The 27,370-nt window shown below is 42.3% G+C and overlaps 1 protein-coding gene across 4 annotated transcripts in view; it reads right to left on the reverse strand.

Annotated features, from left to right (window-relative positions):
* Positions 1 to 25,921, reverse strand: part of SUSD2 (sushi domain containing 2) — an 84,029-nt gene extending 58,108 nt beyond the window's left edge. For 2 of the 4 annotated variants that reach the window (XM_058179308.1, XM_058179305.1), the window contains exons 1-2: positions 25,688 to 25,921; positions 23,401 to 23,605 (exon numbers count right to left, since the gene is read on the reverse strand). In XM_058179308.1, the coding sequence (XP_058035291.1) occupies positions 23,401 to 23,605; positions 25,688 to 25,748 (266 nt within the window). In that variant the 5' untranslated portion in view covers positions 25,749 to 25,921. The remainder of the gene's footprint in view (positions 1 to 23,400; positions 23,606 to 25,687) is intronic. The other 2 variants (XM_058179306.1, XM_058179307.1) reach the window with 1 other exon arrangement.
* Between the last annotated feature and the right edge of the window lie 1,449 nt (positions 25,922 to 27,370).

Genomic DNA, 27,370 nt, shown 5'->3' on the forward strand with positions numbered 1-27,370 from the left:
ATGGAAAGTGAAATTTATGAATTTAGATAATGTGGATGTAATGATTTTAACTGCTTACTGTTATACTGTGGATGTAGTTTAAATGATTATTTGTTTTAAATGACGTTTATAGACAGTAAAAGTTATGAAGTTAAGCTGGAAATACTATATTTGAGAGATTTTATTTGAAATGATATTTGATTGATGGAGTAGTATTGGAAGATTGGATATTAAATCTTATGACAATTGAAGAAATATATAAGTGATGAAAATTTGAATTTGAGAAGCTGGATTGTAAATTAAGAAATGGACTTATGAAATTTGAAGGAATATACAAATGGCTGAAAAAAAATTGAACTTTAGAAGATGGACTAATTTTTAAAATGGACTGTAAGAAGAACGGACATTAAATGTTATGGCAATTGAAGAAATATATAAGTGATAAAAATTTGAGCTCGAGACGATGGACAGTAATTTGAGAAATGGACTTATGAAATTTGAAGGAATATACAAGTGGAAAAAAAAATTGAATTTGAGAAGATGGATTAATTTTAAAAATGGACTGTAAGAAGAAGTAATATGTGAAGTTGGTATTGCTTCTCTTCTTTTCTTTTTTTTTTTATTATTCTTTCCTATCTTTTTATTTTTATTGTGAGGGGATCTAAAGTTTTAAATTTTTAAAGGTGGGAGGTTATGTATATTTTGTATACGTTAGTTTGTGATTGTTGGTCATAAAACCGGTATTTGCTCTGGGAAGTCTGGGGGAAAGGAGGAGGGGGGGAAATGATACATGGATTGATTATTAATGTACAGTAATTTTTGAAGATATGAAATTAAAAATTTTTAAATGATATTGAGGATGCTCGACTGCCATTTCAGGAAGAAAAGGAGAGAGGAGTAGAAGGAGGGAAGAAAGTAGGTAGGAATGAGTAGAGAAGGAGGAAGGGAATAAGAAGGTTAGATAGGGTGGAAGAAGGGAGGAGTGGAGAAGGAGGAGACGAAGTAGTAAAGTGAAGGAGATGAGGATGGATGGGAAAGTAGTAGAGGGTAGAGAGGGAGGTTGTGAAGAAAGGAAGTGGCAATCGGGCAGGCCTGAATCAGTAATAAATAAAAATTTAATGATTAATGATGGATAATAGTTTGTACATAAATATGATGTTGCAAAATGGAAATAAAAATTATTTATATATAAAAAAAAAAAATTGGCAAAACCCGGAGACTTTCGATTGGCTCCACCGGCAATGGATGCGATCTTTCTGATTGCCAACCTCTGGATCATGTTGAACTGTTAGGACAGTGACAATTAGCTGCCCAGCGGTTCGGGCGAAGAAGAGGAGGTGAGCAAAAGGGGCAGAGGTAGAGCTTCCCTAGAACCCCTGGAAGACACCAGTGGGTTCGAAGGGTTAAGCTCCCTCAGAACTCCAAAGCGCTCCAGATCCGGGTCTTTTTTCCTGCTTCGGCAGATTTAATTGCCGTGACCAACACCGGGATCGATTTTAGTTTATAGATGAAAATACCGGACTGAACAGAAATGGGAGAACTCTAACTACAAAAGCAAGTAAATAAATCAATTCCCTGTTATTTTTTTCTAAGTTTTGGAGCTGACTTCAAAGTGAAAATGGCGGCTGTTCTTTAACGAGTTAACGAGCTGAAAACAAAAGTGTTAGAACTCTCACTGCTAGCTGTGTATTGCTGAGGAATTGCTGGAGACTTTTTAAAACGTAACGAGAAGGGGGAAGAGACATTGAGACTGTTTCTTTAAAAGACTTAGAAGATTTATAAGTAACATTAAGTTAAAGAGAAACTTTTTAAGAGATGGCGGCAAAACAATTAAAAACAACTGTAACAAAAACCCCAGGAACAGCTACACTGGGAGTTTCTCCAGCACATACAGCGGATACAAAATCACTAAATTTGGAAGCATTACAGGATAATTTGAAAGACTTTATGAGATAATCCCTTAATGATGCTATGAATTTGCAAACTTCTCAGATAGAAGATAAGTTTAAATTAATTACAGAAGAAATGTCAGAGATGAAAAAACAGATGTTAGAAATTCAAATTGGAAATAAAGAAGTTAAGGAAGGTTTGGTGTCAGCTGTACAGGGTTTGGCATCAAATGTGATTTTATTGGAGGAGGAAGTAGAAGAAATAAAGAAAGTTAATTTAAAATTGGAAAATAAGATTGAGGAAGCTCAAAGTAAAATGGATAAAGCAGATGATGAAATTGTTTTGGTACAATATAGAGCCATAGAATTTGCTTTAAGATTATGGGGCCTAAAAGAGAATAAACAAGAGAATTTGAAGCAAATTTTTTCTGAGGCCTTTGCAGAGATTTTGGCAGTTTGTCCAGTAGATGTGGCTTTTCATATTGACAAAATTTATCATGTGAATTCCTGGATAGCAAGACAAAGAAATCTTCCGAGAGACATTGTCATTTATTTTACTACTAGAACAGTGAGAAATGAGATTTTACAAGCTTCTTTTAAAGGAGACAAGATTCAAGTGGCTGGTCAAGATATTTTAATACTAAAGGAAATTCCTCCAAAAATGTTGAGAGGTAGGAAGGAATTTGCCTTTTTGGTGAATGAACTTAAAAAACATTAGATTGAGTACAGATGGGACATTCCAACTGGTATAATAGTTTACTATGAAGGGAAAGCACATCGTTTTAATACAGTTGGCAAAGCATGAGAGTTTTATGCTTATGTGCTTAAAGCTGGAAGTCCACCATTTCTGGATGGTAGGAGAAAGGAAGGTGAAATTAAAGAAAAAGAAGTGATAGTAATGGAAGAAAACTTTTTACAAGTGTTGGATGTGTCTAAGACGGGATCAGAGATTCCAAAAAAGCCAAGGATGACAAGAGCAGCTGCCAAACGCAAGGAACAAGAAGAAAAGGTTCAACAGGCTCGATCTGCTACTGCCAAGACAAAAACAGTGGGAGGAGCAAGGCCCAAAGAAAGATATGATTTGCGGCTGGTGCTTCAAAAGTTTCCGATCGCTGATAATGGCAATTAGACTTTTATCATGGAATGTTAATGGATTAAACTCACCACAAAAGAGAAGAAAGATATTTCATTATTTGAAGCAATTTAAAAATGACATTGTATGTTTACAAGAAACACATATTAGAACATTAGACCAGAAATATTTGATAAATTCAAGATTGGGAACACATTTTGTTGCATCTGCTACAGAAAAGAAGAATGGACTAGTTGTTTATATAAAGAGTAATTTATCAGCAACATTAATAGAGGCAGATAATAAAGGAAGATATATTGCCATTGAACCCTTATTGGAGGGGTGAAAAAAGATACTTTTAATAGGAGTTTATGCGCCAAATCAACAACAAGAGAAGTTTTATAAGTTTTTACACAAAAGAATTGCATTTTGGGATTATAAAACTAATATATTAATGGGTGATTGGAATGGAGTGATGGATATTCAGAAAGACAAAAGAAGTCTTAGAGATATTTCAAGTCATGTCAAATTGCCAAAGGCCTTCTTTGATATGATGGAAGATTTAGAATTGAGAGATGTATGGCAAGAACGTAATGAGGAAGAGCGAGATTTTACCTTTTTTTCTGACAGACACCAATCATTTTCTAGGATTGATTTTATTTTAATTACTAATGATTTGTTTTCCAGAGTGAAAAAGACTAAAATTTGTTCCAGAACTTTGTCTGATCATAGTCCAGTTTGGATTGAACTTGATCGAGAAAAGGAGGCCAGGAGGTTGTGGAGGATGAATGAAAATGTTTAAATATGAACAAAATGTAAAAGAATGTAAAAAACAAACGAAGGATTTTTTTTCTCTGAATATGGATAAGGGGACACCTATAGAGATAGTTTGGGATGCAAGTAAGGCCTATATGAGGGTAATTTTATTGGATATGAATAATAAATACAGAAATAGATTGCAGAAAAAGCGAAAGGACGTGGAAGAGGAAATTAAAAGGAAGGAGCAGTCATTTAGATCCGAAAAAATTGTCGTGTATGTATCCAAATGTGAAAGCAAAATGTTGGAGATGTGATTGTGAGGATACTACTTATTATCATGTATGGTGGACCTGTAAAAAAGTTAAAGCTTTTTGGATTAAAATATGGTGGATCATGCAGAATATTTTGAAAAAGAAGATTAAGTTTACTCCACAGTTTTTTTTATTAGGAATAATTTCAGAGTATACAGTTATAGAGACTAAATTGATTTTGAACATAATAACTGCCGCGAGATTATTGATTGCACAATATTGGAAGAAAGAAGACTTACCTACAATTGGAGAATGGACTAATAAAGTATCCAATTTAGCAGAAATGGCAAAAATTTCTGCCTGCTTGAAAGATTATACACAAGAAAAATATATTTTGGAATGGAGAAAGTGGATTGATTATATTCAAAATAAGTATCAGATTAAAAAATACCAATTAGCTTTTGAGTGAAGTTAGGATTTGTTTTGTATTAGTAAATTTAAGAAAGAAGGGAATTGATAGTGGGAAGGTATGAAAGGACTGAGGATTATGTCTTATGTTATATTTTAGATTATGTTTGTTAGATATAATACCCTGTATTTTGTTCTGGGAAGTCTTGGGGGGGAGGGGAAAGGGGGAGAAGGGGGAAAATTATAAATTGATTGATTGCCAATGTACATGAATAATTGAAGAATTAATTAAGTTGGAATGGTGCAAAGTCGGGCCTGCTCAGCAAACACTCCAGAAGGGAAAGGGTAGGGAGAGAGGAGAAGAGAGAAGGAAGAAAGTAGGTAGGTAGGTAGTAGGGGGAGAAGAAGGAGGGGAAGTGAGAGGGTCAAAAAGGGTGGAAGTGAGAAGGAGGAGAGGAAGTAGGAAAGTGAGGTGGAGGAAGATGGAGAAAGTAGAGAAGGGTAGAAAGCTTTAAGGAAGGGAGTGGTGACTGGGCAGGCCCGATTGAGTACAATTTATAGGGAGGAATAAATGTTGGATAATTGAATATATTGTACACTGGTTAAATTGTTGGAAATATTATGGAAAATAAAAAAAATTTGGAAAAAAAAAAGAAATTGGCAAAATCCAAGAAACTCTGCAACTGTTTGCGGGTGCGAGGGGGTGCCCACTCTAGTACTGCTTGGACTTTCGCAGGATCCATTTCCAAACCTTCAGAGGATATACGGTATCCCAAGTAATCGATTTTCATTTGATGAAATTCACAGTTTTGCATAAAGTTCTGCGGCTAGTAATTTTTTGAGTACTGCTCTTACTAGTTTCACATGTTCGTCCATTGTCTCTGTGTAGATAAGGATGTCATTAAGATAAACCAGAACCCCGTTAAAGAAATGTTCAAGGAGCACCTCATTTATCAATTGCATGAACATCACAGGGGCCCCTTGCAGTCCAAAAGGGAGCACTCGAAATTGGAAGCAGCCAAGGGGACAATTGAAAGCAGTTTTCCACTTGTCCCCTTCCTTTATGCGCACTCTGTAGTAGGCTTCTCGTAAGTCCAATTTTGTGAAGAACTTCCCCTTTGCCAAATGGGCCAACATATCCTTCATTAGTGGTATGGGGTATACGTTTTCTACTCACACACTGCTTAAATTTCTGTGGTCCACTATCAGACGATAGGTGCCATCTTTCTTCTCTTGGAACATCACTGGAGCCGCTACTTGGTTGAATGAATCCTCACTCCAAATTCTTGTCTATAAAGTTCTGCAACTCTCCTAGTTCCTTTTGTGTCATGGGGTAGGATTTCAGTTTCGAGAGCTTTACTCCTGGAAGGATTTCTATGGCACAGTCCGTAGGCCTATGGGGGGAGGGGTAGCACGTCCGAGGCCTTCTCGCTAAAAACCTCCCACAGGTCCCAGTACTCCTTTTATTTTCATAAAAAAGTTTTATTTTTACAATCATGTCAAACAACTCATTCAATGTACAGTTATATATAATTAGTCAGGCTTGCCCAGTCACCACCCCCCTTTTTAACACTCTTCCCTCTTCTACCTTCTTTTACTTTCATTCATTTTCATTTCATTTATTTGATTTTTATACCGCCCTTCTCCCAAAGGACTCAGGGCGGTGTACAGGCAGATAAAAACAGACAAGACAATAATCTATAAAATGCAAAATTAAAAAACTTATTATACTTTGCCTAAAATTTTAAAATATATAGAAATTAAAACCCCGTTTAAAATTAATAATAAAACTATACAATCCATAAAATTTAAGCCAGTCCCCTTGAATAAAAGATGTCTTCAGTCATGGCGAAAGGTCTCGAAGGTCAGGTATTTGGCGTAAACCGGGGAAGTTCGTTCCAGAGTGTGGAGCCCCACAGAAGGACCTTCCTGGGGCCGCCAGCGACATTGTTGGCGGGCGGCACCCTGAGAAGTCCCTCTCTGTGAGGCGTGCGGGTCGGTGGGAGGCATATGGTAACAGTAGGCGGTCCCGTAAGTACCCAGGCCCTAAGCCATGGGCGCTTTAAAGGTCATAACCAAAACCTTAAAGTGCACCAGCGACAGGCAGCCAGTGCAGTCTGCAGGAGGTGTTACATGGAGTGAGACCTCCCTCTATCACGCAGCTGCATTCTGGACTAGCTGAAGCCTTGGTGCACCTTAGGGGAGCCCATGTGAGAGCATTACAATAATCCAGCGAGAGGTAAGTGCATGAGTGACTGTGCACAAGGCATCCCGATCAAGGAAGGCGCAACTGCGAACCAGGCGGACCTGGTGGAAGGCCCCCTGGAGGCGGCCGTCAAATGGTCTTCAAGCCCGCTCATCCAGGAGGACACCTAAGTTGCACCCTATCCTTTGGGGCCAATAACTGCCTCCAACAGTCAGCTGCGGCTGCAGCTGACTGAATCGGGTCGGCATCCACAGCCACTCCGTCTTGGAGGATTGAGCTTGAGCCTGTTTCTCCCCATCCAGACCCGTCGGCTTCCAACACGGGACAACGACAACTTCATTGGGGTGACCTGGGGTGGAGAAGTACAGCTGAGTGTCATCAGCGTACTGATGGTACTTCACCCCAAAGCCACTGATGATCTCACCCAGCGGCTTCATGTAGATGTTGAACAGAAGGCGAGAGAATCCCCCTGGCACCCACAAGTGAGGGCCCTCGACCTCTGCCCCCTGTCAACACCGTCTGCGACGGTCGAGAGATAGGAGGAGAACCACCGATGCGGTGCCTCCCACTCCCAATCCCCAGCCGCAGCAGATACCATGGTCGATGGTATCAAAAGCCGCTGAGAGGTCTAATAGGACCAGGGCAGAGGAATAACCCCTGTCCTGGCCCTCAGAGATCATCCACCAATGCGACCAAAGCTGTCTCCGTGCTGTAACCGGGTCGGAAGCGGACTGGAGCAGGTCTAGATAGACGGATTCTTCCAGGTAGCTGGCGCACTCTCTACAACCTTGCAACAAAGCGAAGGTTGGAGACGATAGTTTCCCAAAATAGCTGGGTCAAGAGGGCTTCTTAAGGAGGGTCTCACCACCGCCTCTTTCAAGGCAGGAAAACCCTTCCAACAAAGAAGCATTTATAATCCTCTGGAGCCAGCCTCGTGTCACCTCCTGAGTAGCCAGCACCAGCCAGGAAGGACACGGATCCAATAAACATGTAGTGGTGAGCCTCCCAACAACCTGTCACGTCCTCGGGAGCCACAGGGTCAAACCCATCCCAAACAGGCTCAACAAGGCGTGCCTCTCTCGCTTGGATCATCCCAATTTGGTCCAGACCATCCCGCTGAGCGATTTTGTTATAGATAACCACTAAACTCCTCGGCGTCCCTGCAAGGGTCATCCGCACCTCCTGATGAAGGAGGCGGGTCACCACAGGGGGCGGCGGTTATCTGCCGGCGCAATGAGGGTGGCATAGGGGCCCGCCTCCTCATTGCCACTAGGTAGGTCCTAGAATAGGACCTAACTAGTGTCGATCAACAGCTGGACTCCAAGTATCTCTAGGCATCTTCTCCATTTCATCTCTCTCAGCCTCGGAGAACCAAGGGCGGTCGAGATCTCTGCGCGGGTCAGAAACAGAGGCCGCGGTCCAGGCCCAGCACGGCCTGTTCCCAGGCCGCAACTAGTTCCTCAGTCGTGGGCCAGATCCTCAGGAATGGCCCAAGCTCCGTCAGGAACCTCTCAGGGTCCATCAGGCGCCTGGGGGAACCATAGGCTCCGTCTCCCTGCGGTGGTGGCGGTTGGAAGTCTAGGCGAAGGAGAAAATGATCAGACCATGACATTGGTTCTGTTACTAAATCGTCTAGTATCAGATCATTTAACCACTGACCAGAGATATAAATCAGGTCCAGCGTGCCTCCCCATGTGCGTGGGGCCATCATTTACTCTATCGTCAAGGCCTCATGGCCTGGAACTCGAGCTGCAGTCGATGATAAGCAGCTGATGGCAGTTGAAATCCCCACATAAGTTTGGGGTCTCAACACAGTGCAAATAACTCCACAGCTCGGGCAGGGCTGTGGTCACGCAGCAAGGAGCCAGTGCGTGATCAACAAGCCCAACTGATTCCTATTTTACCTCACATAAAAAAATTCACAGCAATCTGAGGAACAGTGGCCCAGCTCATCTTCTTTAATGACACCACCCTCCACCCTATGGGCCTCGGCTGATGGAATGCTCGGAAACCTGGCAAATCAAGGCACTGGCCCCAACAGGTCTCCGTGTGCCCATAAGGTCCGGACTCCCCTGAATAAGATCACAGATCACTTTCCACGGACGGGCATTACATAACATCAAGATCAGGCTCTGAGGATCATGGCCGCCCAGGCATACTAAAGCAATGATCGCTTTTAACATCACACGTGCTCAAACTCTGGCCCCCTCCATATCTGCCTCTCCCACTTACCGTACAGATTGAACCACCCTCTAGTCCTGGAACAAACCCCTCCCCTGCCTTCAGACCAGATGTAGTAATGCCAGCGAACTGCGGGGCTGGATCCTCCCAGGTTCTCCCCCACCCGTCTTGTCCTCCCAAAACCCTTTTTAAAATCTATTTAAAACCATACATTCTTCTTGAGCATGCCACCTCTCTGGGTCCCAAAACCCTTATAGGTATCGATAACAGGCCATTCCTGCTAGGAACCCGCAGTTATAATGTTAGAATATCTCATGAGAATGTCAAGTTCAAGACAGCAGAAAGTGTACATCCCAAGCAGCATAGATGTTAAACAGTTCTAGGATGACTTAGCCACTTGTCCTGTCCTCATCACAGACGGAGAAAGGGGCTGAAATGTCAAACCCACAATAGTTGAAATAAATCTAGTAGATGATCCAGGAAACAGAAAGAGGTCCAAATCAATCCTTCAATAGTTGGTACAATAATATCCTCCTGTTGCTGACCGCTAAGATGACATAAAGTAGAATCATCCGTCCTGAGGAATGAGACAGTGGTCAGATAAAGCCAACGTAATACCTTACAATTTGTCACTGCCGCCGCGTTTATGGCGCCATTATTCTGGATCTATGTTATTGCTGCAGATGGAAATCAGAAATCCACCAGTGATGAAACAAAAAGCCTCCTTGTTAGATGTTCTAGCTAACCAAGAGTCAGCTAAATCATCTTGGCCTCAGAACCAAAATGCCACCACATGCCTAACATTATGTCCTCAAACCAAGATGTCTAAAATGGCCATGTTCACCTATGAAATCAAGATTTGCTGCTGGAAATCTCATAATACATCAATCTTCCATCGTAAATAGATAATGAGCATTCTGCTATCTAACAGTAGTTCTTTAAAATAGATCATGTCTCAAGGACTGAGCTTGGTTCAAAATAAGATTTAGATATTTTTTGTTTTTTTTTTTTTTATAAAAAGTTTTATTTTACAATCTTATCAAATAATTCATCCAATGTACAGTTATATACAATTAGTCGGCTTGTCACCCCTTTTAACCTTCTTCCTCTTCTACCTTCTTTTACTTTCCAAACCTTCCTCTCCTTCTCTTATCTACCTCCTCTCCTCCTCCACCCTACACTCTTCTCCTCTTCTACCTCTTCCTTCCTCTTCTCCTCTTTCCTACCTCCTACTCTCTCTTTTCCCTCCCCACCGTTCTAAAATGGCAACTGGTCAGACCGACCCTACATTAATTATATTTATACATCTTCAATAATCCTGTACATTAACCATCACTCCATCACTAACCTCAACCCCAATTCCCTTCCCCACCCCCACCCGACTTCCCAGAACAAAATGCAGGTATCAAAAAATCATAATCTAAAATAATTCCTAAATTATAATCTCTAGTCTCTCCAGCTTATTCACACTCTCAATTCTCTCCTTCAAAAATATATCTAATACAAATTATTCCTAAATTTACTCATATGCTATTTGATATTTTTTATCTGATACTTTTTGAATATAATCAATCCACATTTTCCATTCTAAAATATATTTTCTTGTGTATAGTCTTTCAAGTAAGCAGAGATTTTTGCCATTTCTGCCAGATTTGATACTTTAAGTCCATTCTTCAATTGTAGGTAATTCTTCTTTCTTCCAATATTGAGCAATCAAAAGTCTTATGCGGCTGTTATTAAATTCAGAATCAATTTAGTCTCTATAGCTGTACAATCCATAATTATTCCTAGTAAAAAGAACTGCGGGGTAAACTTAATCTTCTTTTTCAAAATATTCTGCATGATCCACCATACTTTAATCCAAAATGCTTTAACTTTTTTGCAAGTCCACCATATATGATAATAAGTAGCATCTTCACAATCACATCTCCAGCATTTAGCCTGTACATTAGGATACATACATGACAACTTTTTGGGGTCTAAATGCCATCTATAAAACATCTTATAAAAATTTTCTCTCATATTTTGCACTTGTGTAAATTTAACATTCCTCACCCAAATTCTTTCCCAAGTTTCCAACATTACTGGTCGCTGAAAATTTTGTGCCCACTTAATCATACAATCCTTAACCAATTCAGTCTCTGAGTCTATTTCTATTAATATATTATACAACCTCTTAATATGCTGTTGACCTTGATCTCTCATTTGTTTTAACAAATTATCCTCAGTTTGCTTAACACCTATTTTTTGATCTAATTTCCATCTAGCTTGTAATTGTCCATATTGAAACCATGTATAATTTTTCCCTTCTTCCCCCTTCTTTTCTCTGGATTTTAATTGTAATTCCCCCTTTTCCATACAAAGGAGTTCTTTATAGGTAACTACCTCCATCTTTTGATATATATTTATATTTTTTATCATGTGTCTCGGATTGCCCATATTGGAATCATTCCATCTAATTTATATTGATATTTCCTCCAAACCCTCAATAATGCATTTCTAATTATATTATTTTTAAATATTTTATCAACTTTCTTATCATATAATAAATAGGCATGCCACCCATATAACAAACCATAACCTTCTATATTCATAATACTGTCCTCTGTTAAATTAAACCAATCAGTAATTAATGATAAAACAACTGCTTCATAATACAATTTTAAATTAGGCATTTTAAGACCCCCTCTCCTTCAAAAATATATCTAATACAAATTATTTCCTAAATTTACTCATATGCTATTTGATATTTTTTTATCTGATACTTATTTTGAATATAATCAATCCACATTTTCCATTCTAAAATATATTTTTCTTGTGTATAGTCTTTCAAGTAAGCAGAGATTTTTGCCATTTCTGCCAGATTTGATACTTTAAGAGTCCATTCTTCAATTGTAGGTAATTCTTCTTTCTTCCAATATTGAGCAATCAAAAGTCTTGCGGCTGTTATTAAATTCAGAATCAATTTAGTCTCTATGGCTGTGTAGTCCATAATTATTCCTAGTAAAAAGAACTGCGGGGTAAACTTAATCTTCTTTTTCAAAATATTCTGCATGATCCACCATACTTTAATCCAAAATGCTTTAACTTTTTTGCAAGTCCACCATATATGATAATAAGTAGCATCTTCACAATCACATCTCCAGCATTTAGTCTGTACATTAGGATACATACATGACAATTTTTTGGGGTCTAAATGCCATCTATAAAACATCTTATAAAAATTTTCTCTCATATTTTGCGCTTGTGTAAATTTAACATTCCTCACCCAAATTCTTTCCTCAGTTAAATTAATCCAATCAGTAATTAATGATAAGACAACTGCTTCATAATACAATTTTAAGTTAGGCATTTTAAGACCCCCCCTTTCCCTTGTATCCTGCATTATTTTTAATTTTATTCTTGGTTTTTTGCCCATCCATACAAATTTATTAATCCCCTTTTGCCATTCCTGTAATTTAATATCATTCTTAAGCACCGGTATCATTTGAAACAAAAATAAAAACCTGGGCAAAACATTCATTTTTATAGCTGCTATTCTTCCCAAGAAAGATAGTTGTAACTTCTTCCAACTCTCCATTTCTTTCCATACCTTCTGCCACAATACCTCATAATTATTTTTGTATAATTTAACATTTGAAGCTGTAATATATATTCCTAAATATTTAACCTTTTTAACAATTTCAAAACCTGTAGTTCTTTCTAACTCTTCTTTTTGTTGTATATTCATATTTTTAGTTATCATCTTTGTCTTTTGCTGATTCACCTTAAATCCAGATACTTTGCCATACTGACCAATTATATCTTTTAAACCAGTAGCTGAGTATATTGGTTGAGATACAGTAACAACCAAGTCATCTGCAAAAGCTCTTAATCTGTAATCTTGATGTTTAACTCTAATTCCCTTTATTCGATCGGAACCACGTATTTTATTCAGAAGAATTTCTAAAGTTAAAATAAAAAGTAATGGGGACAGGGGACATCCCTGTCTCATCCCTTTCCCAATTTTAAAAGTTTCTGTTAACCCACCATTTACTATTATTTGTGCTGTTTTCTTCTGATATATTGCTTTAATTGCATGGATAAAATAATCCCCAAATTGCATTTTTTCTATTACTTTAAACAAAAACTGCCAATCCAATCTATCAAAAGCTTTTTCAGCATCCAAAAAAAGGAATGCCGCTGAGACTTGGTTGTTTCATTCCAAATATTCAAATAAATTTACGATTTGCCTCACATTATATCTCATCTGCCTACCCTTAATAAATCCTGACTGATCATTATGAATTATTTGATTCATCACTGGCATTAATCTATTAGCAAGTATCTTGGTAAATATCTTGTAATCAGTATTTAAAAGTGATAACATAACATAACATAACATAACATAACATAACATAACATAACATAACAACAGAGTTGGAAGGGACCTTGGAGGCCTTCTAGTCCAACCCCCTGCCTAGGCAGGAACCCTACACCATCTCAGTCAGATGGTTATCCAACATTTTCTTAAAAATTTCCAGTGTTGGAGCATTCACAACTTCTGCAGGCAAGTCGTTCCACTTATTAATTGTTCTAACTGTCAGGAAATTTGTCCTTAGTTCTAAGTTGCTTCTTTCTTTGATCAGTTTCCACCCATTGCTTCTTGTTCTACCCTCAGGTGCTTTGGAGAACAGCCCGACTCCCTCTTCTTTGTGGCAACCCCTGAGATATTGGAACACAGCTATCATGTCTCCCCTAGTCCTTCTTTTTATTAAACTAGACATACCCAGTTCCTGCAACCGTTCTTCATATGTTTTAGCCTCCAGTCCTCTAATCATCTTTGTTGCTCTTCTCTGCACTCTTTCTAGAGTCTCAACATCTTTTTTACATCGTGGAGACCAAAACTGGATGCAATATTCCAAGTGTGGCCTTACCAAGGCATTATAAAGTGGCACTAACACTTCACGTGATCTTGATTTTATCCCTCTGTTTATGCAGCCCAGAACTGTGTTGGCTTTTTTAGCAGCTGCTGCACACTGCTGGCTCATATCTAAATGGTTATCCACTAGGACTCCAAGATCCCTCTCACAGGTACTACTATTGAGCAAGGTACCACATATACGGTACTGGTGCATTTTGGTTTTTTTGCCTAAATGTAGAATCTTACTTTTTTCACTGTTGAATTTCATTTTGTTAGATAGCGCCCAATGTTCAAGTTTGTCAAGATCTTTCTGTAATTTGAGCCTATCTTCTGGAGTGTTGGCTATTCCTGCCAGCTTGGTGTCATCTGCAAATTTGATGAGTTCCCCATTATCCCCTCGTCCAAGTCATTGATGAAGATGTTGAAGAGTATTGGGCCTAAAACAGAGCCTTGGGGTACTCCACTGCATACTTCCCTCCATGTGGATGTAGTTCCGTTGAGGACTACACGTTGAGTGCGGTTGGTCAGCCAGTTACGAATCCATCTGGTGGTGCTGCTGTCTAACCCACATTTTTCTACTTTATCTAGTAGTAGGTTATGGTCTACTTTATCAAATGCTTTACTGAAGTCCAAGTAAATTATATCGACAGCATTCCTCTGGTCTACTAATTTTGTCATTTTGTCATGTCATGATATAGGCCTATAATTCTCTGCTTTAATACCATCTCGATCTTCCTTCGGTATTAACGAAATAAAGGCTGTCCTCCATGAAGGGGGAACATCTCCTCCCATTTGAATTTTATTAAATAACTCTTTAAGTGGTTCAACCATCTCATTTTGTAAATTTTTATAATAAACAGCTGTTAAACCATCTGTACCTGGTGCTTTACCGATTTTAAGTTGCTTAATTGCTAACAAAATTTCCTCTGAAGTAATTAATTGATTCAGTTCTTCTCTTTGATTTTCTCTAAGCTCACAAATATTTTGTTGTTGTAAATATCTTTCTATCTCTGTATCATCAATCATATCCCTAGTATATAACTTACTATAATACTCTAAAAATGCTTTTTTAATCAAGTTCTTTTGATAAACTTCCTTACCCTATATTCTATTTTATCAATCGTTCGTGATTTCTGTTTTTTCCTTATTAAATAGGCAAGCCATCTTCCTGGCTTATTGGCATTATTAAACGTATTATGTTTTACATATTGTAAATTAATTGCTACTTGATCTGCCATCAACATATTAAACTGACCTCTTAATATATTTATTGATTCTTTTATTTTACTATTTCCTGGGCTATTTATTAATAATTGTTCTTTCTTTTTAATTTCCTCTTCCAATTCCTTTTTCTTTTTCTGCAATTTATTTTTGTATTTAATATTCATTTGTATAAGATTTCCTCTTATATAAGCCTTGCTGGCATCCCAAATCATCTCTATAGATGTCTCTTTTTTCATATTCATAATAAAAAATTCTTTCATTTGCTTTTTACATTCATTTACATTTTGTTCATATTTAAACAAATTCTCATTCAACCTCCATGATCTCCTAGCCTCCTTTTCCCAATCAAATTCAATCCATCAAACCGGACTATGATCAGATAGAGTTCTTGAACAAATCTTAGTCTTCTTCACTCTAGAATACAAATCATTAGTAATCAAAATAAAATCAATCCTCGAAAATGATTGGTGCCTGTCAGAAAAGTAGGTAAAATCCCTCTCTTCTGTATTATGTTCTCTCCAAATATCTCTTAATTCCAAGTCCTCCATCATTTCAAAAAAAGCCTTTGGTAATTTCGCCTGGCTTGATATCTTCCTTAAACTTTTTTTGTCTTTTTGAGTATCCAACACACCATTCCAATCACCCATTAATATATATGATTTATAATCCCAAAATACTATTCTTTTATGTAAAAACTTGAAAAAAATTTCTTGTTGTTGATTCGGAGCATAAACTCCTATTAATAATGTCTTCTTTCCCTCCAACAAAAGTTCAATAGCAATGTATCTTCCTTGCTTATCCACCTCAATTAATTTTGCTGATATATCCTTCTTTATATATATAACTAAACCATTTTTTTTTCCAAAGAGGAGGCAACAAAATGTACTCCCAGTACTGGTCCCAGTACTCTTTAGGAATCTTTTCCTTGCTCTCTAGTCACTCCGTCACAGACCCCAATAATTTGGTCGATGCAGGCTTTTCTACTTTGGCAACTCTTTTCCCCGCGTTCTGCAACTTGAAGCGGAAGCGCAGAACCCCCATCTTCCAGTTTATTCGTGGGTTCCACTTCCAGAGCCAAGACAGTCCCAGCAAAACTGGTTGGTCCATTCCCGGTGTCACGATAAAGTTCGGGGTCTCTCAATGATCTCCTATGATAATCTCTATTGGTTCCGTTATAAAATGGGTGGGGCCTCTCCCCGCCACTGACCCATCTAACTGGCAAAAGGCGATGGGCCTACTCAAGGTTTTTAATTTTAGTTCCATCCTCTCCACCACCTTGGGGCTGATGACACACCTGGTACATCCTGAGGGCTAGCATTTCCCCCTGTGCTCCCAAGGATGGGACATGCAATTTAATTGGGATCATCAGGTGGCCCCCTTTCCAACTCACCAGAAGATCTTCATCGGATTCGGAAGTAGACTCGCTGTTCTCAGAAGTGGTCGGAGTCCCCAGCTCTTCCTGGATGGGAGGAGCACTCTTGATGACATCCGCTCCCCTTTTTGCGGCCTCTCGCGTCTTGAATGCTGGTATTACTGCTCCTTTTCTGCCACCAGGGGTCGTCTTAGGTGCCAACTTGAGTTGGCAGTCGGCAGCTCTGTGGTCTTCCTTACCACATCTGAAGCATGCAGTGGATTTCTGCCTCCTGCCTTCTGATGCAGCAGGAGCCCTTGGGGGACCTTTTTGGAATTGGGTTGGGTTCTGCTTCCAGGTGCGCTCGCTCCGGTTTCAATCCTTGGCGAACTCGATCTCCTTCTCTGCTGCCAGGGTAAACCAGTCATACAGGGTCATAGGAGAAGCTCGTGCCCTGCACAGCGCGTATAGATCCCCGTTTAGGCCATCCTTATATATGTCCAAAAGAGCCACTTCTGACCACCCCCTCATGAGGGGCACCAAATCACGAAACTCTTGGGTATAGTCGGCCACTGGTCTCCTCCCCTGTCTGATGGATCTCATCCGAATCTTGGCCTTCTGCTCCACCAGAGGGTCCTCAAATCTTATTCTTAAGGCAGCCATGAAATGGTTATATTTTTTCAGGAGCGGGGAGTCCTCATTATGCAGGAACACAAACCAGGTGGCTGCCCTTCCACCCAAGACCTGGGTCACGCTCCTCGCTTGAGCTGCCTCTGACCAGTAGTCCTCACCCCAATCCTCCATGTGATTGTTTACCAAGGCCAGAAATAATAGCGCCAGTTCCTTAGGGTCGCCATCAAATTTCCTGGGTATTGGGGGAAATTTTGGTTTTTTCCTTCTGCGTGGCAACATTTGCCCAGCAGGGGGCCTCTGGTCTCCATCGGAATCTGCAGCCCCAGGGGAACGTACTTCTTGCTCTCGTTCCTCCAGAACCTCTCCGCTATCGGCCGCCCCTCCGGTGGCTCCCAATGCTGCTCCTTCTTCTTCTCCCCCCCCCAGGAAATCTGGACAGGGAATTCATACTTCTCATGAGCCTCTTGCCTCTCAATTGCATTTCGATACAGTCTTACTGCCTCAGCAATTTGAAGCTCGTCTTTAATTCTCTGCTCATGCTGCCAGTCGGAGAGTTTCTCCTTTTTCTTTCGTCTTGTAACTCCAGATGGAAGCTCCCCCGGCTCTGGAAATCGGCTAACACCCATCAACCATTTGGCCTCTTCTTGCCTCTCCTCTATCTGTAATTTCTCCAGCCACGTGGAGGAAGTCTCTTCATACTGTGAAAGGAGCAATGCTGCAGTCATGCCTTCCTCCTCCCCCACTTTGCTTTCAAGGGTTGGATTCTTGCTCAGTATATATTTTTTATCAGCCCCCTCAGTAGGTTCCTGGTTGGCTGACATAGTGTGAGTTCTAGCTTAATGTCAGATTGCCTCCGATCAATGCTCAAGAAAGGAAAACCCTGACTCCATTTGATTATAGAGAAAGGTACTTTTACTGAGCACTTCTGATTGCAATAGAAGAAAAGCTAGGTGTGGCTTACAGATACATTTCTCCTCATTCATCCCTCCTCCCTTCAAAGGTCAGACAGATCTAGGCCAATGCCTTTCCCCTTATGAGTCACGTGGGGTTCTTCTTCTGGTGTTATCTTTCGGTCTGGTATGCAGAGTCCATTGCTGGCTTCGCAAGTCTGACAATTTGAATCTATGAGTCCTTCCTCTTCTCAAATGACAGCCGACACTCTTAAAGAGCCCCAACCCCATTAATCATGCATGACAGCAAAGTAGCAATAAAACATTGAAAAAGATCATAAACACTTAACAAGGTAATAAAACAGCTAAGCACTCTACTAAGTAATAAAAACACTTAAACAATAGTTGGAGATTGAAGAGAGGAGGCTGACATGGTTTCATCCCATCAAGTTTTCGTAATGGCAACAATATCATATCTGTCCTCATTTACTTGAATTTCTAAATCACCTTGTTTATTCCTCATACTCTGTGCATTGGTGTATAGACATTTGAGTCCATTTTGATTGACCTTGTGTTTACTGTCTACATAACCTGTGATGTGCCTGACTGCCCCTACTTTCTTGCAACCTGTTTGACTAGTGCATATGGTATGGCACTCACTATTAAATGCTTGGTTTTGCTTGATAGCAGGGCTGATAATCTTACCCACACAGACATCTATGTTACATGCACTGATAACCCTATTAATTTTGGATTGCTAGGGACAGAAATTTTCTGTATCAATTAATTCTCTGTCCCCACTGTTCACTTTAAATGTTTATCCAGAAAATCTGTGAATGTATTGCTAAGTAACTCGGTCCTTTTTTTGATGGATGCAATCCATCTTTTTTGTACAGTTTTTCATTGGACCAGTTGCAGACATCATGACTAATAAAACCAAAGTCTTCCCTTTTACACCACTCCTTTAGCCATACATTAAACTCCACTACACACTGGCCTTTACCTTTTTGTTCCTTATATACTGGTAAAACCTCTGAAAAGATAAGCCTACAACCACCTCCTCCTCCTCCTCCTCCTCCTCCTCCTTCCCATCATCACCATCACCATCACCATCATCATCTATTTTATGGTCCCACCAGCACCGCTGGGCAGCTGTGTTGATTTCTTATCCAGCTCTTCTGACACAAAAACTTTCCATGTTGTAATTTCTGTTCCTTGAGGTCAAGAGCTCGGGAAGTCTTGTTTTTGCAACAAAACAAAAGCACGGAGAAGGCTGCCTAGGGCCCTCAAGGCCATCTCCATGGTGGTTGGGGAAGGATGTGGCCTCCAGTTTTGGATTCTGCCAATACATCCCTTCTTCCCAGCTACCCAGTAGAAGGAGGAAATTTCCGGGACTGGTTTTGGCTGGAGGTGGCTACCACTGGTGGGCGCTGCACAAGAGTTTAGTCTGTGGGGCTTTATTTCCTTCCTGTCTTTTCTTCCTTTTTTGGAGGGTTCAGCACAAATGCACTAGCTAGGATTTTTGGTAGGGCATCTAGTAATTGAGAGTGTTCATGCAAAGGGGTGTCACATCAAGTTCATTTCTTATTTTTGTTGGTCATGGCATCGCAAAGTTTGAGAATTCCTGCCTTGTGGTATTTTTGAAACACCCTCAGTCTTGAATTCTCTCCAGCACTTTTCCTCAGGACTCAATTGAAAAGCTGCTCTTCCTTGTATTTTGAAGTTTTGCCCCAGCAGCCTCTTGGTCCCAGGTGGACCCCTCTGGCAGGTTTGGCTTGTCCCAGAATGTTCCCTGGAGTGCCATAAGAGAGAGAAGCCCCTTTTCTCCAAACCGCCCCTCCATCCCCACCACGTCTGGAGCCCTCCCGCTCTGCCTGTCTTTGGGAGAGGGAGCATTTCTACGGCTTTGGCCATCATGGGTTTTTGCTATCTGACAGCCTAAGTTTCAACCATGCCAGGGTCAGCCTGGATAAGGACTGCGGCCTTCTCCTGAGCCCAATCCCACAGCAGAGGGAAGCAAGATCACAGTTTTAGATTTGCAAGATAGCAATAGCCTTTAGACTTATATACCGCTTCACAGTGCTTTTAGAGCCCTCTCTAAGCGGTTTAGAGAATCAGCATCATTGCCCACAACAATCTGGGTCCTAATTTTACCGACCTGGGAAAGATGGAAGGCTGATACGTCAACCTTGATGCAGTTGATGTAGCAGCCTTGCATTTAGCTCTTCCTGCCTGGTTCAGTCAGAAAGGCCACCGTGCAGTGGTGGTATTCAGCCGGTTCTATCCAGTTTGGGCGAACCGGTAGCAGTGGCTGTGGGAGGCTCCGCCCACCCACCCAGATGTCATCACATCCCATTTTTGATGCTCTGCGCATGCGCAGAGGTATCGCACATGAGGGCTCACATTTGCAATCTGGTAGCACAGGTAAGTTGAATATCACCCCTGCCACTGTGGTCTCATTCAGAGGTTCATCCCCAAATGTACTGAAAGGGTCTCTGGCAGCCGTTTCCCAGAGGAGCTGAAGCACGGCTAGTCGGTGGCACTCAGTGACTTCTGAAGGGTCTCCCCCCACCCCTCCTTCAGCCAATTTGTGGCTTCTTGGTGAAGGAGAATAGAAGCGGAATATATTCTCAGACTAGAATAGAGCTGGAAGGGACCTTTGAGGTCTTCTAGTCCATCCCCCTGCTCAAGTGGGAGAACCTAGTCTCTTCTTAAAAACCTCCAATGATGGAGTGCCCAAGATTTCTGGTGGCAAGCTGTTCCACAGGTTCATTGTCCTCACTGTTAGGAAGTTTCCCCTTAATTCCAGGCTGCTTCTCTCTTTGGTTAGTTTCCAAACATTATTTCTTATCTCCTATTGAGATCTGGGATTTAACCTCTTGGAGTTTGGGCCCTTCCAGGGAGGAGTCCAACAGGAGGGTGTGATCTGCCCCATGTTTCGTCTGGGGCTCCTTTGGGAGAAATGTCTGCGGGGACAACCTCTCCACTCAGGGGTTCAGGTCCCACCTGGCTAAATCGTCCGTGCCTAGGATGATTTAAAAGGCCCATTCTGTGTCCTGCTTTTGGGATGACCCCCGGCTGGGGAGCGGCCCAACCGCTCTGAAGATTTCAATCCCATCAGCCGCAGCATCTCCCTGGACCACGGCATCCCCCTGGCTGTTTTACAGGGATTTGGCTCCTTCCCTAGCCAGCACTTTCAGCCAGGTTCCCAGGGAGGATTGTTTGAGGGGGTGGTGGTGGTTAGGAGGAGGTTACTGTCAGGCCTGGAAGCCATATTACCTTGGTGCCTTCAGGATCCAGGCCTGCCACAATCCTACCGTGGGAAGTTGGGAGGGGGGATTGCATGAGTTAAGTAGAATTAGCCATAATAAAACTTTGCAGAAGAGTTCAAGGCCATGTGTTCGACAGCTGGGCTGAGAAAAAAGTGGAGGTTGTCTTCTGTACGTGAAGGAACTGATAGGAGCAGGGCTGGACATGTGGGAGAAGTGGGCAAGGTCTTGAACTTTCTTTTGGGTGAAGAAAACCCAGAAGCTCTCAGATTCAGGTTTTCCTAGATGTGCCAATATGACATCTCTAATAAAAGTTAGCTTTGAGGAATTGCAAGCCTTGGAGTTTGATTTCATTAGGGGTGTTACTTGGAACCTGACACAGCCCTTCCTCTGGGAAGGAGACAGGCCAGACTGGGTTGCTCTTCCTACAGTTTGGCACTTGGTGTTGTTCCTTGGTGGAGGGGCCTAGCCTGGGAAGGAGCAAGGCGGGGGTGGGTAGTGAGGGGGCTGGCAGCTGTTACCATTTATTGTTTTATTAGGCTTATCTGCTGATCCAATCACAACCGATACTGAATAGCTTACATACCTGAGTACAATGGTTCAATTAAAGCAAGAAAAACATCAAAAACAAAAAACAAAACCTCCCAAGCCCTGAGGATCAGAAGACCTGGCAGAAGCTGCAGCTGGATCCGAATGCAGCGACTCAGAGGTGTCAACCGCCAGGAGGACTTTGGATCTGGCTTGGCCTTGATCTCGGGAGATCCCCACAAGAGGTCAAGAAAGGCCATCCAAGATGTTAATATTGAGAGGGAAGAGAGAACTAGCAAATGGAAATTTTACCCAAAAGAGGAACAGACTTGAAGTGAGGAGTAATTTCCCAGCCTTGAATCAGAATCCGAATAGAGCTGGAAGGGACCTTGGAGGTCTACTAGTCCAGCCCCCTGCTCGCATGCGTAAGTGCACACCCGAACCCCCACAATACAATTTGCACACCTCCTGCACATGCACCACCACCCCCCGCATACATAACAGAGACCTGAAGACCAGCTGGCCAGTGGAGCTGAACTGGGGCAATGGCTTGTATGCCAGCAGAGAGAGAGCTGCATGCCACCTATGGCACCCATACTATAGGTTCACCATCACAATCCTATACCATTTCAGACAAGTGACTTTCCAGTCTCTTCTTAAAAGCCTCCAGTGATAGATATCCTGCTGAGGAATAGCCTGGCTCTTGGAATTATGGGGTGCTCCGCAGGGGTGGGATTCAGCTGGTTCAGACCTGTTTGGGCGAACTGGATGTTAATTTTACATCTGGTTCGCCGAACTGGTAGTTGCAAGAACTTCTTCCCAAAAGGGGTTGAAAATGTCAGTGCGTCTTATAGACTGAATATTGCCAAAGCTCTGCTCACCCGCCAGCCATTTTTTGGCCTCAGCACGCCCTGTTTTTTCAGGCCTTTTATTGGCCTTTTCCAGCCTATTTTCAGCCCATTTTCAAGGCTTTTTTCTGCCTGTTTTCTATGCTTTTTTGGCCCATTTTTGAGGCTTTTTTGGCCCATTTTCAAGGCTTTTCTGGCTCATTTTCGGGGCGGAAAAAAGAAAACAGGCAGAAAAAAGCCTCAAAAATGGACCAAAAAGCCTTTAAAATGAGCCAAAAAAGGCCTAGAAAATTTGGAGAAAAAAGCCTTGAAAATGGGCTTGATAAAGGCTGGAAAAGGCCCAAAAATGGGGCACGTGGAGGCCAAAAACTTTTTTTTGTTGATTTCCTCTTCTAAATTTAGGTGTGTCTTATAGTCAGGTCCATCTTATAGTCCAAAAAATACAGTAATAACCGTATTTTTCAGAGTGCACCGGAGTATAAGACGCGCCTTAGTTTTTGGGGAGGAAAAGAAGAAAATAGCTGATTGGCAGGTGGATTGGCCTCCCTGAATACCCCCAATCAGCTGTTCCCAGAGGTGAATTTTAGCAACAGGTTCCTTGGTTGTGAGCTCTGTGCCTTGCTTTTTTTTGCTTTTTTTTCTGCCTCTGAAAGCCTCCAAAACAGAGCTTCAGAAAAAAAGCTTCTGAAGCTCTGTTCGGGGCTTTTTTTCTGAAGCTCCATTTCTGATTTTTTTTTCAGCCTCTGAAATATCCGTTTGAGAAGCTGGGCAGGGCTACATTTGGAGTATAAGACGCAACCAGATTTTCAACCTCTTTTTTTGGGGAAAAAGGTGCATCTTATATTCTGAAAAATATGGTATCTTCTAATTAATGACATCAGTTCCGGCTTAGAATCGCTGAAGGAACTTTTTAGGATAAGGATAAGAAAACTAGGTGGCTTTTGCACAAGTAAAGTTCTGAACTTTTCCCCCATGACGTCCCACTGCGAAATGCTTTTCCTGGCCTCACCTGCATGTCACGGGGACGCCTGTCTCAAAAGTCACATTTAGGAGAGTGAAATCTTTCCCGCCAAGCAGGGTGCCAGAGGAGGGTGAGATCTTCACGCAGAAGTTCCAATAATCAGGACAGCAACTTCCCAGGTTCTCACAGGTTGCATGGCATGAACAGGCAGCTAGGAAGTCCCCACAATGACTCGAGCAGGAGGCTTGGGCTCCTAGGTGGGAAACAGACACATGGAACAATAACTCTTATCATCAGTCTAAAAACCTGACTTATGTCCAGGGGTCGCAGTTGGTCATTTCTGAGAAATATTTCCAGGCATTGGCTCTCTGCTCCTTGCAACCTTTCAGTCATATTCACCTCCATCCTGGAACCGAAATAATATTCCAGGTATTGGTTTTGACACACATGAAAGGAATGTGGGAGGTGGCAGTTCTCTACTGTCGCCCAGGATTTGGTTAAGATTACCAGCAGGAGGAATCTATTTCCAGACCTATCAGTTTGTATCCCATCAGACACCCACTCAGGGGTGAAATCCTACCAATAGTAATAAAAGCTACCAGTTCGGGCAAACCGGTTGTAACGAAATGCTACTAGTTCAACTGAACCGGTATTTGCGACAATCAGCTGTGCCGTGCAATTTATATTCACTAGACAGTAGGAAATCCTATTTTCTAGCTAACCTAAATCGCACAGCACAGCTGTCCCACCCTGCTCTGTTCTACTTACTTCTTAGGCCACCTTTTTTTGCCAAAGCGGGAGTTTGGCACACAGTACACAGGAAGCGGAGAGGGGGAAGCCCCTAGCTCAGCTGTCCTACTGAAAGGGCCCTTTGACACGATCCTAGGTAAATGGACGAAGACCCACCCAGTTTCCCACAAAGAAGCCAGCCAGCCAGATTCCTGGAATTTGCACCAGGAGTGAAATCCATTTATCTTTGCTACCGGTTCACAAATGAGAGGGTGCGTGCGCAGTCGCTTCGCTCATGACCAACATCTCTGCACATGCACAGAGCATCAAAAATGGGATGTGATGATATCTGGGTGTGTGGGTAGAGCCTCCCATCGCCAGCGCTACTGGTTCACCTGAACCGGATAGAACTGGCTGTATTTCACCACTGGTCTGCACTTTGTAATCCTTAACCTCTATGAAAGTCTCAACTTCCCCTTTGGTCAGGGCCCCACTTTCTTGACACCGAAGGATCGAGGTGGAAAAATGGAGCTCGCCTCCACAGGATCACACTTCTTACTTTGGCAAAACCTCAAACGACTGACACAATATTTGTTTAGTCACACTGAAGCAAAAGAAAGGACAGGCAAATAATCCCCATACATGGCAAACAGGTTTTTTTTTCCCCTTCCTGGTATCTTCCCTGCCAGGACAGGGCCTGCTTTGTTCTGAGTGGGATCCCTTGGGTGCGGCAGACTGAGAGGGAGGGCCCGGCCCAAAGGCCCCTAACTGGCTTTCGTGCTTCGGGTGGGACTTGAACTCAGTTTCCCAATATTTTGCCTGAGAGCTTCGCCATTCGACCAAACCAGTATGTTGAAGCGGATAATGGCGAAACTGTTGGGCTGCTTTAAGAGCCACAGCAGGTGTTTCCTTCTCTGCATTGGCATCTGGATTTGGACAGTAACCAATCTGGTGCCTTGTTCCTCAGGGGCATTGAAGGGGCTGCTCAAGATGTTTGTCCAAGCTCGATTCTGTGCCTTTCATCTTTCCTTCATTCCATGGAAAGTTTCCACAGTGAATTCTCCCTTCTGGTAGCCAGCCCCCGTTTCCAGTCCCTTCGGCACAGGCAGCACCACAGTTCCTCTCTTGCAAACCATGGAAAACATTTGGGAGGGAAAAGCCACAGATGTGGCTTGCTCCTCCAGAGAGACTGAATGGGATCTCTTGGCAGCCCCTTCTGCCCCCCCTCCTCTGCCCCCTTCTCCCTCCACCCTTGATCTGGGGCACCTGTCCTATCGGCAGCAACAAAGACAGCAACTTCCCTTAAGGAGCCTGGCTCAAGGTCCCTCCCAGGTCTTTCAGATGATGAGTCTTCCCAGCAGTCCTCTCCCTCCTTGCCCTGGAGTGGCAAAAGGTGTGTGTGTGTGTGTGTGTGTGTGTGTGTGTGTGTGTGTGTGTGTGTGTGTAGGGGGGAGGCAGGAGTCCTGCCTTCTCCTGCAGAGGCTCCTCTCTCTCTGGGTGAAGGGAGAGAGGTTTAATCTGAGGGTCCTGTGGGATGAGTCTCCCTCCTCCCACAACAACTCTCAAGACTTCTCCCTTCCAAAGGGAGGTGGGGCACGAGACCTACCTGCTTTGGGGAGCATCATAACCCCAAGAAGAAAGACGCAGGAGGTGCCCAAAAGCTTCATGCTGACTGGTGGAAGTTCCCTTCTGCTGATTCTCCAGAAGGAAAAACAGCCTGTCCTTCCCTAGGGAGGACTGGGAGCTTAGATCTGGGCTCAAAGGGTCACTGGGAAATGCTGACTTGACACAGAACAGCCTCCTCCTCCTCCTCCTCCTCCTGAGGACCCACCCACCACTGGCAGACCTGCCTCCGATGCCAGCAGCTGGGTTTTCTCCTCCGCTGCCAAAAAGGCATTTCTCTACCCCCTCTTGGGCTGGGCTTGGTCACGAGGCCCAGCGTGCAATCCATTCCATGTTAAGGTTGATCAGGATCTGGGGGATACCTCAGTCTTGGCCCTGCCCAGGGCAGGGATTTTTGACATTCCTGGAGAAAAGCAAGGCAGGTCTTAGCAGGTCAGGGTGCCACCCAGGTTCTGGCTAGGAGCGGAAGGAATCTCTCTCTCTCTCTCTCTCTCTCTCTCTCTCTCTCGCATTTTCCTTCTTTGTGGAACTCACACCAAAAGCCCATTGCAGTGTGAAGACTTTGTAATCAATCGGCTGAAGGCACAACACGGGATCTTGGGGCTGGAAGGAGCCTCAGAGGCAGTGGTGGGATTTAGCCAGTTTGCACCACTTCGGGAGAACCGGTTGTTAACTTTCTGAGCAGTTTGGTGAACTGGTTGTTGGAAAAAATCATTAGGGCAGAGAACCGGTTGTTAAATTACTTGAACCCCACCACTGCTCAGAGGCCTTCTAGTCCAACCCCCCGTTGCAGGCAGAAGAGGAGAAACTTCTTAACATCAAAGGCAATTAACCAATAGAACTGCTTGCCACTAGAAGTTGCGGTTGCTCCATCACTGGAGGTTTTTAAGAAGGGACTGGACAGGGGACTTCCGTATTGGCGCCACCTTTCTCGCTGAGTGCTAATTTATGGCACTCCGCACTGGATATGGTAAAAGCCGGTGTAAACAGCTAGGAACAGCTGTTCCTGACTTAATTTTTCCTCTTTGGTTGAGAGAGCAGGGGAAAGAGCAGGGGGGAGAGTGGTAGATTCCCCTAGGGGCTTTGTTTTTGTTATGCAAAGTCCCGAAAGGTTGAATCCCATTGAATTCCTCCTATCTCCAGTATCCAGCGCGTCTCCTGCAAAAGCAGGAAAAGAGGAAGGTGTCCAAGTTCTGCTAACAATTGATTCCTTTTGTGGATTTCTATAAGCAGATGGAAGAAGCATCAGTGAACAATTACTGGTTTGCAAGTATTGTTGATTTCCTGACTTCCTCCTTTTTTTAAAGAGAGAAAAAAAAATTTTTTTCCTTCTTTTAAAATGGCGTTTGAGACTAACTGCAAATAGACCGATAGCCTTGCTGTGAAATTGAAACTGAATGGAGACTTCATCTTATTGTGTTAGATTGTGGATTGTTGGATTATATTACGTTGTTTAAGTATTTTATAAGGGGATTTTCAGCAAGAACTTTGCCATGAAGTTTCTTTCAGAAGAATGGATTCGTGACTTTATACAGGATTACACAGAAAAAATGTATTTAATTATTTAAAAATACGAACTGATAAAAAATGGGGACTTTTTGGATCAAGGCTTGGAGGAAATTAACCAGTGTGATCAGGATTTAAATGCAATGGAGGAGATACAAAC

Source organism: Ahaetulla prasina, chromosome 4 (genome assembly GCF_028640845.1).
Source record: "Ahaetulla prasina isolate Xishuangbanna chromosome 4, ASM2864084v1, whole genome shotgun sequence".
In the NCBI taxonomy this organism is placed as follows: domain Eukaryota; kingdom Metazoa; phylum Chordata; class Lepidosauria; order Squamata; family Colubridae; genus Ahaetulla; species Ahaetulla prasina.